This window comes from Salvelinus fontinalis, chromosome 19, assembly GCF_029448725.1.
Source record: "Salvelinus fontinalis isolate EN_2023a chromosome 19, ASM2944872v1, whole genome shotgun sequence".
Lineage (NCBI taxonomy): Eukaryota > Metazoa > Chordata > Actinopteri > Salmoniformes > Salmonidae > Salvelinus > Salvelinus fontinalis.
The window spans coordinates 30384166-30398195 of NC_074683.1; the positions used below are offsets into that span (position 1 = coordinate 30384166).

The following is a 14030-nucleotide window of genomic DNA, read 5'->3' on the forward strand; positions in this document are numbered from 1 at the left end:
ACAGGATCCAACTGGTTGTGTATGCAGACAGGTACTGCCAAACAGAAAGAAATGCTGTCGCTACCTCGCATTCAAACCAAGGTGCATCAACACTGGCGCAATGTGCATACTGAAGATGGGAAGATATTCAGTACAATATCCTACAAAGAGTTGTATGTATGTATGTAGGTAGGTACTGACAGCAGCACAGACAGTCGGTCAGTCGGTCATCATTACCCTTCAGGAATCAATAACAGACCATCTCTGGTCTGGATCTTGTCTAGGGAGAGATTCAAAGTGATCTGACTCTCTCATCACACGAATACCAGTCTCAAACGTTTCAACAATGTACTATTCAGAACAGAACGGGCTGCCATAAAAAGATGGGGGCTTGGACTGGTCTGCTTAACTGATTCAGAAAATTAAAGCATTTAATGAAATAAAAATATATTATCTGCCCACAATGGTACATTGAACCTATGGCTTTGTGTTAACCTAAGGGCGTATTCATATTACATTTAAAAGCACAAAACAGACACATTTTCTGAACCGAGCTCTTTAGAGGTCATAGGGAAATTAATTTAAAGTCAGAAAGCATTTAGAGGGAATTACATTCCTTGATGATTTTCTTCTGCTTCTCTGAGGAGAATACATTCTACACCTCCATACACACACTACAGAAAAGCAGCAGCCAACCCTTGTGCCAAATGAAAAGGCGGATGTCTTTTTTGTGTTGAAAAAACTAATGTGAGCCATGTTGCTCTAGCCAGCCAGTAAAAATGCAGCTGCTGTCCAACCAATCTGCACATTATGACAAGAAAAAACATGATTTATGATTCTGGTGGTACTTTTTGGGAAATAGATTGTCTGAATAGCTTTTCCAAGAGAGATGCGTCCGATTCGGCTGCCCATGCCAAGTCATGCCAGGCCAGGCCCAGTGAAAAGGGTTGGGGGATTTAGTAGCTTGTTTGGAAGCCAGGGCCATGAAGGCAGGCTAACAGAGAGAGTATCAGAGCCCTCTACATTGTCTGTGCCAGCTGGATAATCTAGTCCCAGGGACATCTCTCTGATAAACCGCTGCTCTCTTAATTGACTGCTCTGGACATCGTCAACACAGCAGGTCTGCATGTCCTCAGGTTCTGTGCTCTGCTGTCCTGTTCTGTTCCATCTAAAAGTAGGGTGGAATCAGAGACATATACATGTACAGTTGAAGTCAGAAGTTTACATACACCGTAGTCAAATACATTTAAACTCAGATTTTCACAATTCCTGACATTTAATCCTAGTAGAAATTCCCTGTTTTAGATCAGTTAGGATCACCACTTTATTTTAAGAATGTGAAATGTCAGAATAATAGTTGAGAATTATTTATTTCAGCTTTTATTTCTTTCATCACATTCCCAGTGGGTCAGAAGTTTACGTACACTCAATTAGTATTTGGTAGCATTGCCTTTAAATTGTTTAACTTGGGTCAAACATTTCGGGTAGCCTTCTACAAGCTTCCCACAATAAGTTGGGTGAATTTTGGCCCATTCCTTCTGACAGAATTGGTGTAACTGAGTCAGGTTTTTTGGCCTCCTTGCTCGCACACACTTTTTAAGTTCTCCACACAAATTTTCTATAGGATTAAGGTCAGGGCTTTGTGATGGCCACTCCAATACCTTGACTTTGTTGTCCTTAAGCCATTTCCCCACAACTTTGGAAGTTTGCTTGGGGCCATTTTCCATTTGGAATAGCCATTTGCGACCAAGCTTTAACTTCCTGATTGATGTCTTGAGATGTTGCTTCAATAAATGCACATCATTTTCCTGCCTCATGATGCCATCTATTTTGTGAAGTGCACCAGCCCCTCCTGCAGCAAAGCACCCCCATGTTTGATGCTGCCACCCCCGTGCTTCACGGTTGGGATGGTGTTCTTCGGCTTGCAAGCTTCCCCCTTTTCCCTCCAAACATAATGATGGTCATTATGGCCAAACAGTTCTATTTTTATTTCATCAGACCAGAGGACATTTCTCCAAAAAGTACGATCTTTGTCCCCATGTGCAGTTGCAAACCGTAGTCTGGCTTTTTTATGGGGGTTTTGGAGCAGTGGCTTCTTCCTTGCTGAGCGGCCTTTCAGGTTATGTTGATATATGATGTACAGTTGTACATATGACTCGTTTTACTGTGGATATAGATACTTTTGTACTCGTTTCCTCGAGCATCTTCACAAGGTCCTTTGCTGTTGTTCTGATATTGATTTGCACTTTTCGCACCAAAGTACTTTCATCTCTTGGAGACAGAACGCGTCTCCTTCCTGAGCGGTATGACGGCTGCGTAATCCCATGGTGTTTGTACTTGCGTACTATTGATTGTACAGATGAACGTGGTACCTTCAGGGATTTGGAAATTGCTCCCAAGGATGACCCAGACTTGTGGAGGTCTACAATTCTTTTTCTGAGGTCTTGACTGATTTCTTTTGATTTTCCCATGATGTCAAGCAAAGAGGCACTGAGTTTGAAGGTAAGCCTTGAAATAAATCCACAGGTACACCTCCAATTGACTCAAATGATGTCAATTAGCCTATCAGAAACTTCTAAAGCCATGACATAATTTTCTGGAAGCTGTTTAAGGGCACAGTCAACTTAGTGTATGTAAACTTCTGACCCACTGGAATTGTGGTACAGTGAATCATAAGTGAAATAATCTGTCTGTTAACAACTGTTGGAACAATTACTTGTCATGCACAAAGTAGATGTCCTAACCGTCTTGCCAAAACTATAGTTTGTTAACAAGAAATTTGTGGAGTGGTTGACAAACGAGTTTTAATAACTCCAACCTCAGTGTATGTAGACTTCCGACGTCAACTGTAGCTCTGCGTGGAATGGGTTTGTTGCTGACTCATTGACTGAGTTCAGGTCATTAGGAGGCTAATAATAACCTTTTTCTTTGACCTTAAGGTTAATAACCCACTGATTTGTCTTTCTCCCTCCTGCCATATAGAGTTTGGTATGGTGGCGGTGCTGTTTGCTGCGGTGCTGTTCTACTTCCCCTCCCGGCCCCCCATACCCCCCAGTGTAGCCGCTGCCAGCCAGAGACTCCGCTACAGCAGCAGCATCTGCAGACTACTCAGGTATGTGCTGTCTGCTCCTTTGACATCATCACACACCAACACTAAAAGCAGGAATTCATATTACTTTACTTTACTGACAGGCAATGCACCGTACAGCAATGTAGAACCTATATTGATGTTGTTTTACAAAACCACTCTGAATAGAGCAGCATGCTAAGAGCACATGTCATGAACCTGAATCAATGGAGTGATCTGCAATTAAGTTGTATGATGCCTTCAATCACATTTATTTATAAAGCCCTTTTTACATCAGCAGATGTCACAAAGTGCTATACAGAAACCCAGCCTAAAACTCCAAACAGCAAGCAATGCAGATGTAGAAGCACAGTTGCTATGAAAACTACCCTAGAAAGGCAGGAACCTAGGAAGAAACCTAGATAGGAACCAGGCTTTGAAGAGTGGTCAGTCCTCTTCTGGCTGTGCAGGGTGGAGATTATGTACATGGCCATTAAGGCCAGATTGTTCTTCAAGATGCCTTGAAATTATTTGGCATTTATCACAATTGTCATGAAAGAGCCTGAGGTTGGTGTGTCCTCTTTGTTGCCTCTCAACAGGCCTTTTCCTGTTTTAACTTTGAGATGAGGAAGGAATTAATCGGTCGGTGTGAGTAGTGGTGATAGAGAATCTTAATGAAGGGGTCTTGTTGCTCTGCCGCTTGCCATCTGTTTGGGCCGCTAGTTAATGTGCATCAAAGACACATCATCTCTCCCCCTAGATTAATTACACTGCCTTAAGGTGCCCCTGGCATTCCCCTGGCATTCCCCAGGCATTCCACTGGCCACTCTTAATAAATAGATCAGAATCGTCATCTCCTCATCCATACACAGCCAGGGTCTTCTGGAGTCCATGGTCCTGTAACATACTGTACTCATACAGCCAGGGTCCTCTGGAGTCTGGGGTCCTGTAACATACTGTACTCATACAGCCAGGGTCCTCTGGAGTCCATGGTCCTGTAACATACTGTACTCATACAGCCAGGGTCCTCTGGAGTCTGGGGTCCTGTAATATACTGTACTCATACAGCCAGGGTCCTCTGGAGTCCATGGTCCTGTAACATACTGTACTCATACAGCCATGGTCCTCTGGAGTCTGGGGTCCTGTAACATACTGTACTCATACAGCCATGGTCCTCTGGAGTCTGGGGTCCTGTAACATACTGTACTCATACAGCCATGGTCCTCTGGAGTCCATGGTCCTGTAACATACTGTACTCATACAGCCATGGTTCTCTGGAGTCTGGGGTCCTGTAACATACTGTACTCATACAGCCATGGTCCTCTGGAGTCCATGGTCCTGTAACATACTGTACTCATACAGCCATGGTCCTCTGGAGTCCATGGTCTTGTAACATACTGTACTCATACAGCCAGGGTCCTCTGGAGTCCATGGTCCTGTAACATACTGTACTCATACAGCCATGGTCCTCTGGAGTCCATGGTCCTGTAACATACTGTACTCATACAGCCAGGGTCCTCTGGAGTCCATGGTCCTGTAATATACTGTACTCATACAGCCAGGGTCCTCTGGAGTCCATGGTCCTGTAACATACTGTACTCATACAGCCATGGTCCTCTGGAGTCCATGGTCCTGTAACATACTGTACTCATACAGCCATGGTCCTCTGGAGTCCATGGTCTTGTAACATACTGTACTCATACAGCCAGGGTCCTCTGGAGTCCATGGTCCTGTAACATACTGTACTCATACAGCCAGGGTCTTCTGGAGTCCATGGTCCTGTAACATACTGTACTCATACAGCCAGGGTCCTCTGGAGTCTGGGGTCCTGTAACATACTGTACTCATACAGCCATGGTCCTCTGGAGTCTGGGGTCTTGTAACATACTGTACTCATACAGCCAGGGTCCTCTGGAGTCCATGGTCCTGTAACATACTGTACTCATACAGCCATGGTCCTCTGGAGTCTGGGGTCCTGTAACATACTGTACTCATACAGCCAGGGTCCTCTGGAGTCTGGGGTCATGTAACATACTCATACAGCATTCAGAATGCACTGTCCTCCTAGCCTTGCATCACACACACTGAGAGCTGGGGGAAATGGTGCTGTTTTTGGATGGGAGCTAGAGCACGCATTGCCACCCGCGGATTCTGTTCCTGTGGTGCGTATCCTGTCTGGTTGTGGTGGAATGGAATGGGCCGAGGAATGATGGCCTGTGGGTTGTGGGACTGGGATGAAGCGCTGGGCCGTGGACAGCCAATTGAGAAAGCGGGTTGGCTGCTTCGTTCTCTGTAACTCCCTACAGTCAGCCCCTCCAGCCAGGCAGATCTCTCTTTCTCTCTCTTGCTCTCCCTCTCTCTCTTTCTGTCTCTAGTTCTTACTAACTCTCACTGATGATAAACAATAACAAACTAAGCTGCTAAGCACAGAGCTTCAAGAGAGGTCATAAACCCAGTGTACACACTCTCTGACACACACACACACACACACACACACACACACACACACACACACACACACACACACACACACACACACACACACACACACACACACACACACACACACACACACACACACACACACTTTGTCTGGACTGCCCCATTGGGACTGTAATGTGATCTGGAGTCCCACTGATAAGCAGCCTTCCAGCTGCCAGTCTGAACTGTATCACACTCAAGCAGCATCAGTGGCTGTCTGGCTGCTGGGAGTTCTACTGTACAGAAGGATTGTGGACAGAAGGAAGGGAAAAATTGGGCCTTGAGTATCTAAGTTCCACTCGTCAAAGAAAGATGGACCTGGGTTAGCAGCAACATTGTGTTTTCTAAAGTTTGCTAGGTTTTCTAAGCCAGTATCCTAAGCCACCATTTGTGCCCCTTCCTTCCATTTTGTTGCTGTGCCAGACAGAGAGCGTTTGAACCGTAGTAAATGATAAGTTCGCCCAGCCGTTCCCTTCCGCTGCAGAGCCTAATCACAACACAGGTCTGGTCAAAAGTAGTGCACTATATAGGGAATAGGGTGCCATTTGGGACATTACCCAGCTCTCCACACATTTAGAAAGGTTATCAGTACTACGTGACCACTGCTCTGAGAATAGTAATGATGTTAGCTAGCAGCATTGATGAAGGTCCCATTATTACAATAACAGTTATTTTGCCTGGGAACGTTTTCTCCTGCTCATTCTGATGCATTGAACTCCAGCCAAGACCTGTCAAGGACAAATGGCACTTAGCTGATGATGCCGCTGGCTTCATGGCTCCCTGGAATATTTCACCCTCCACAGGCCGGCCCTGTGCTGTGCTTACTTAGCCTGTGTCCCAAATAGCACCATATTACATGTATTAAAACTTTTGACCAGAGCCCTATGGGCTATATAGTGCACTACATGGGGCATAGGGTGCCATTTGGGACAGCCTTTCTATACAGTGATCTAACTAAGCTGTGGGATGGGAAAAGGTGCTGTTATTGATTCCTGCCATCACAGCAGAGATAGAGAGAGCGTTCCATCAACACACTTTTACGAGTCCGTCTCTCTCGACTCTCAACTCCTCCAAGGCCAAGTAGTCGAGTACCACAGGACAGGGTACTGGGTGGAAAACATCATGGAAAACTCCCGCCAGCCAATGCTTACACCAATCCAATTCTTTTAAATCCATGATCGGTCCGTTTTCACAAAGTATGAGTGGTGATCTGTTGATCAGTGTTGATCAGCTCAACCGCATTGATTATAATGAATGAACAGGGGTACTTGATCCTCAGCATTCCTACTCTTGATACGTACAGCCCCTAGTCTACTTCCCTGTCCGTCTCTCTCCTTAGAGTTAGTTTATGCCTGTTCCGTCTCAGCACGGACTAATAGCTAATCAAGTGAGAGGAGTAAGAGTGCCAGCCCTTCATGGTTTATGAGAATTTCTACAAATGTCTCTCTAATCATCAGGCCAGTGCCTCCAGGAGCCTGTATGTGTGTGTGTGTGTGTGTCTGAACACAGAGCGGAGACTCTCGCTAACAGAGGAGCCCCCCATCCCCCAGTCTCACCTAGCTGTTAACACTGTCTGTCTGGCACCACTCCAATCACTCTATGACCAATTACAATCAACCATAAGACCCTGTCCCCACTGCGTCTCCACGCCGCTGATTTCATTTCGGAACCATCACTTCACCCGCCTAACAGCACCATTAAATCACCAGGCGTCTAGGCTGACAGTGACAGCAGCCGTCATGGAAGGGGAAATCTGTCTCTCTGAGGAGGATTGTTTTTGTTTCCCTAACGTCCGTTCACTACGGACAGCAGCCGTTTACTCATGCATTTGTTTGTTTCCATTGATATGCCAGCGGCATCCCGTGTGTATGGTGGAGGGGCATCTGGGGAATTCTTAAGGCCTTCCTCATCCTCAGGGGGAGATCAAAAACAATCCTGAGGAAAATAACCACCCTCTCTGTGGTTTGTCAGTGTTTACAAAGACTGACAGAACTGGCCAAAGTCCCATTGATATGACCAACCCCTTACGACAGTTTATATTAAAGACCCTCAGTCTCTTATGTCTCTCCTCTCAGGCTCTTAGCTAGTGAAAGAGCACACAAGATTAGGTTCTGTTTCCCTAACGTAGGTATCTCACTTAGTTGGCCCTGGTCCTAACCGATACACTCTCATCATTTCTGACTGCATAGCATCCAGCCATAATGTTCTCACAACCATGAACACAATGTTTACAGCAGGTGGTAAATGTGTCCGTTGTAGACTCAGAGAGGAAGCAGGGCCGGGGAATTGATTCAGATGCGATTGGCATAATCCAGTCGATCAGCAGAAACCCATAATCTTCCTTCCAGGAATCTTTGAGTCACAGACAATCAGAGGAAATCATTGTCTCAGATCAACATCTCAGATGAAATGACTTTGTTTGACATGCTACTATTTCCAAACCCATTTATACAAGTAAATCCGTGATTAAGTAGGTGTCTGTGTGTCTGTGTGTCTGTGTGTCTGTGTATGTGGTTGGTGTCACCACATGAAAGGATCCCGGTTCTCCATTTGTCGATTCCATTTCTTAGCTGCTCTCCCCCGTATTCAAACCTCATCTTGGAGCTAGTATTGCCAGCCTGTCAAGCAGCTCTTCTCATCTCTTCCTGGTTCATGGCCAGGTGTTTATCTCTCTGTCACCACATTGTGATGTGGGATAGATCGTGCCTGACAGTCAGAGATGCTGCGTGGTGCTAGCTGACAGGATAGGAAAGCAAGAGGCTGTCTGGTGGTCTCAACACATTATCAACCAGAGAGAAGGAAGGGGACGGATGGGGCTTTGCTCTGTATTGTCTCAGACACAGACATATGTATTCCTGTCATGCACACGGGTTATAGATCGTTTTTCTTTCCCCAGAGATTACCCTTCATTCATCACCAAATGTAAAAGTTTTGAGTTAAATGTGTAGTTTGTCATGATGACTCATAATGGAATTAAATTGGACTTTGCTAGCTTGTGATAGTGTAGGACTTTACTAGGCAGTGATACTGTAGGACTTTACTAGGTTGTGATACTGTAGGACTTTACTAGGCAGTGATACTGTAGGACTTTACTAGGTTGTGATACTGTAGGACTTTACTAGGCAGTGATACTGTAGGACTTTACTAGGTTGTGATACTGTAGGACTTTACTAGGCAGTGATACTGTAGGACTTTACTAGGCAGTGATACTGTAGGACTTTACTAGGCAGTGATACTGTAGGACTTTACTAGGCAGTGATACTGTAGGACTTTACTAGGTTGTGATACTGTAGGACTTCTCTAGGCAGTGATACTGTAGGACTTCTCTAGGCAGTGTAAAACGCCTTTGTTTCTCTCTCTCTCTTGCCCTCCAGTAATTTCCGGTTCCTGATGATAGCGTTGGCCTACGCGGTGCCTACAGGAGTGGTGGCAGGCTGGTCAGGAGTTCTGGACATGATCCTCACCCCTGCCAGAGTCAGCCAGGTGAGGAACACACACCTGACCCAACACCCACAACATGTCTGCTGGGTTTAGAACATACCAAAGATACAGATTGTCTTCAAAGTTGAGAAGTGTTTTCTGAACTAGCGTATCATTACTCACTTTATTCACTCTGAATGTACTACAGTAATAGCAGTTCTGTTAGACAATTTAGACATCTTCAAACTGATCACTTCTTAAGGTAATTTATTACATTAGAGTATTTACAGCATTTTCTGCCAATTTCATACAAATGACCCGCGCTGGTACGCACCCACAATGAAAATGGCGTGTTTCAATAGCTATCTCAACTCTGTGTTGGTGCTCACCTTCTGAAGCACTGAAACAGGCTGCCTGAAAACTTCCCCTTATTCTAACTGGGCCTGTGATATGGCTAATTGTCTGAGGCAAACACACAGAGTTTGATTTCCCTGGCTGAAATTAATGTTTACTTTTGAAATGGCACCCTATTCCCCACATATTGCACTACTTTTGACCAGAACCCTGTGGGAGTAGGGTACCATTTGGGATGCAGAATGTAATTTCACAGGCTAAAATGGATGTTGACTCATAATTAACCCCCAGTGGACAGAGCCACAGCAACACAATGTAAACTCTTCTTCACAAAGTCGACTTTACTTTCCCATCCTGGACTCATTAAAAATAAGCAGGCCCTTGTGAATAACACTTTGAAATAAAAAATGATCCTCCACATGGGGCTTGTTTGGTTGGGCCGTCTTCCTCTTTTTTCTGTCCACTTCCTCTCTCCAAGTGGTTTCACCTTTTAAGGGTCTAATCAAACATACATGGAATCGACAGAACTTTATTTGCATGCGGGAAAATGTGGAGCACGTCAAGATAGCCAGGCACTTAACACTTGAGATTCTTATCTTAATGAGACCGGCATTGTCTCAGACCCTTCAACCATCCTGGATTAGCATCAGAGATTTCAGGATGAGAGAGAAAGTGAGAAGAGGAGATGTTGGGATGCAGACCAGAGCACCCTCTCCTTCCAACAAGATAGTAGTGGCTCAAAGGAGACAAAAGAGTCTTCTTTTCAAGGTTATCATCAGCCAGGTTCTTGAGAAAAAAAGACAGAGCTGTGGAATCACACACACACACACACACACACACACACACACACACACACACACACACACACACACACACACACACACACACACACACACACACACACACACACACACACACACACACACACACACACACACACACAGCCTTGTTGTATTCACCTCACTATCTTTTCTTTCTGTCAGAACCTACAGGCAGTATCCTCAATTCTTTATACTCTTTATGTCTAATGGTTTCATTTGTCGTGGAAAGGAAATCATTAGGAACTATTCTCACTTATCTCCCTATCTAAAGATGGTGTCACAAAGATGCATAGCTGAACTCTGAACAGTTTCCCCAGGCTCATAACGTATAAACACACTGAGTCATTAAAATGCATCATAATGAGAGCATTCACTCCTCAGAAGCTGAAGGAGTGTTAGTTTGACTTGAACAGCCATCACTAGCCTTGCACCTTGAGACTAATGTCCCATGTATGTAGAGTCATTATAAAACGGGTTGTTTGCATCCTGGATGCTAATTGGTTGATTTGAGGGACAACAACTTCCACAAAATACCATGACGTATTCATCTCCCTCTGAAAAAGATTGTCTACACTATTTTTCCATGCTGCTCTTTGGTTTGCAACAGTTGGCGGTTATAAACCTACCAGTCTGCCTCTACGACCTGTGCAACAATGTATCATTTTACAAATGCAATCTCTCCTGTGCCAGCTAGCCCAAGTATCAACGAGAAACTAATAATTCACCATGGAAACTGTAAACACTCAGAATTCCATTCATTCATTTACCAGCTTATGTAGGACCTATTGGATATTATTAAATAATTAATTATTGAACTTGTTGTCTCTCATAATCATTGAATCTCAGCTAGCTACATGCCACTGATTTGTTTTACATAGCAACATTGAATGCATAGAACGATTAGAATGAACGACTGGGTCAAGACATGAGAATATCGAACGATCAGCCCGCTTGGGTAGCAACTTCAGAATGCAAAAGGTATCCGATGCGGGCCTGTATGCAAGGAAAATAATGGCTGTGAGTGGCAATCGGTGTGAGAGCTCACTCAATAGTTATTGGCAGAAAGCATTGGAGTGCTATTTTAGCTGCCAACGATGTGAGTGGGATTCTCTGCCAAAGAAGAGGCAAGCACCTGCTGTCAGCAACCAGCGCCAGGACCATGGACAGTTCTTCCACACGTGCCATCAATGGAAACATTACTATTAACATCACCAACAAGCTTGGTTAGCTCGGACTCGCTCACCATAATAGTTGTTACCTATGTATGCCTATTGGATTTTTAAAAATCATTTATTATTGAACTTGTCTCTTATCATTGAATCTCAGCTAGCTAGCTACATGCCACTGATTTGTTTAGCATACCAACATCAAATTAATAGAACAATTAGAATGAACGACTGGGTCAAAACATAAGAAAATAACTAAAGTGACCAGCCCACTTGGGTAGCAACTTCAGAATGCAGTAGTAGGTATATTCGGATGAGCTATGTGGAGAATAAAGTATATACATACACATAAACAGCAATATAGAAACAGAATATAAGGTGACCAGTGTTCAATTAAGCAATAATGCCTGAGAACTCGGGAATTATCGTGTGACAACTCCCTCCAAGGGCTGTATCCTGGCCCGAGGTGGGAACCGCCCTTATCGGGAGTTATCAAATTATAATTCCTTGGTATTTACAGTCGTAGCCAAAAGTTTTGAGAATGACACAAATATTAATTTTCACAAAGTCTGCTGCCTCAGTTTGTATGATGGCAATTTGCATATACTCGAGAATGTTATGAAGAGTGATCAGATGAATTGCAATTAATTGAAAAGTTCCTCTTTGCCATGCAAATGAACTGAATCCCCCCAAAACATTTCCACTGTATTTCAGCCCTGCCACAAAAGGACCAGCTGACATCATGTCAATGATTCTCTCGTTAACTTCTTATGGCTGCAATGACAACAGCCAGTGAAAGTGCAGGGCGCCAAATTCAAACAACAGAAATCTCATAATTAAAATTCCTCAGGCATACAGGTGTCTTATATCATTTTAAAGGTAATCTTCTTGTTAATCCCACCAAAGTGTCCGATTTCAAATATGCTTTTCAGTGAAAGCACTCCAAACGATTATGTTAGGTCACCGCCAAACCACAATAAGCACAGCCATTTTTCCAGCGAAAGATAGCTTTCACAAAAAGCAGAAATAGAGATAAAATGTATCACTAACCTTTGATTATCTTCATCAGATGACACTCATAGGACTTCATGTTACACAATACATGCATGTTTTGTTTGATAAAGTTCATATTTATATAAAAAAATCTGAGTTTACATTGGCGCGTTACATTCATTAGTTCCAAAAACATCAAGTGATTTTGCATAGCCACATCATTTCAACAGAAATACTCATCATAAATGTAGATGATAATACAAGTTATACACATGGAATTATAGATATACCTCTCCTTAGTGCAACCGCTGTCAGATTTCAAAAAGACTTTACGGAAAAAACAAACCATGCAATAATCTGAGACGGCGCTCAGAACAATAGCCAAATTAGCCTCCATGTTGGAGTCAACAGAAATACGAAATTACATCATCAATATTCCCTTACCTTTGATTATCTTCATCAGAATGCAGTGCCAGGAATCCTAGTTCCACAATAAATCGTTGTTTTGTTCGATAATGTCCATTACTTATGTCCAATTAGCAAATTTTGCTAGCATGTGTAGTACACGTGTCCAAACGCTCGCGCAGATGCAGGCAAACATCGGACGAAAACTTCAAAAAGTTATAATACAAGTCGAATAAACTGGTCAAACAGTAGAGAATCAATCTTCAGGATGTTGTTATCATTTATATCCCATAACGTTCCTACCGGAGCATTCTTTTCAGTCTCTATAAGTAATGGAACGCATGGCGATATCATGAGGAAAGTGCGTGACCAAGAACTGGCACTCTACCAGACCACTGGCTCAAACACCTCCCATCCGGTCCCACAACACAGCATAAGCTTCATTCCACGTTCTACTGACTGTTGACATCTAGTGGAAGGCGTAGGAAGTGCAAACAGATCCATATATTACAGGGAATTGAATAGGCGAGGACTTTAACATCGACCACTCTCAATATTCTCACTTCCTGTTTGGATTTTTTCTCAGTGTTTTCTATCCAATACTAATAATAATATGCATATATTAGTAACTGGGACTGAGGAGCAGGCCGTTTACTCTGGGCACCTTTCATCCAAGCTACTCAATACTGCCCCTGCAGCCATAAGAAGTTAACACAGGTGTGAGTGTTTACGAGGACAAGGCTGGAGATCACTCTGTCATGCTGATTGAGTTCGAATAACAGACTGGAAGCTTCAAAAGGAGGGTGGTGCTTGGAATCATTGTTCTTCCTCTGTCAACCATGGTTACCTGCAAACAAACATGTGCCGTCATCATTGCTTTGCACAAAAAGGACTTAACAGGCAAGGATATTGCTGCCAGTAAGATTGCACCTAAATCAACACTTTATCGGATCATCAAGAACTTCAAGGAGAGCGGTTCAATTGTTGTGAAGAAGGCTTCAGGGTGCCCAAGAAAGTCCAGCAAGCGCCAGGACCGTCTCCTAAAGTTGATTCAGCTGCGGGATCGGGGCACCACCAGTACAGAGCTTGCTCATGAATGGCAGCAGGCAGGTGTGAGGCGAAGACTTTTGGAGGATGGCCTGGTGTCAAGAAGGGCAGCAAAGAAGCCACTTCTCTCCAGGAAAAACATCAGGGACAGACTGATATTCTGCAAAAGGTACAGGGACTGGGATGCTGAGGACTGGGGTAAAGTCATTTTCTCTGATGAATCCCCTTTGCGATTGTTTGGGACATCTGGAAAAAAGCTAGTCCGGAGAAGACAAGGTGAGGGATACCATCAGTCCT

The 14030-nt window shown here is 43.9% G+C and overlaps 1 protein-coding gene across 1 annotated transcript in view; it reads left to right on the forward strand.

Moving 5' to 3' along the window:
* slc49a4 (solute carrier family 49 member 4) overlaps positions 1-14030 on the forward strand; it is an 80414-nt gene that overhangs the window by 24843 nt on the left and 41541 nt on the right. The window contains exons 4-5 of the mRNA XM_055871267.1: positions 2962-3091; positions 8902-9010. Of these exons, the coding sequence (XP_055727242.1) occupies positions 2962-3091; positions 8902-9010 (239 nt within the window). The remainder of the gene's footprint in view (positions 1-2961; positions 3092-8901; positions 9011-14030) is intronic.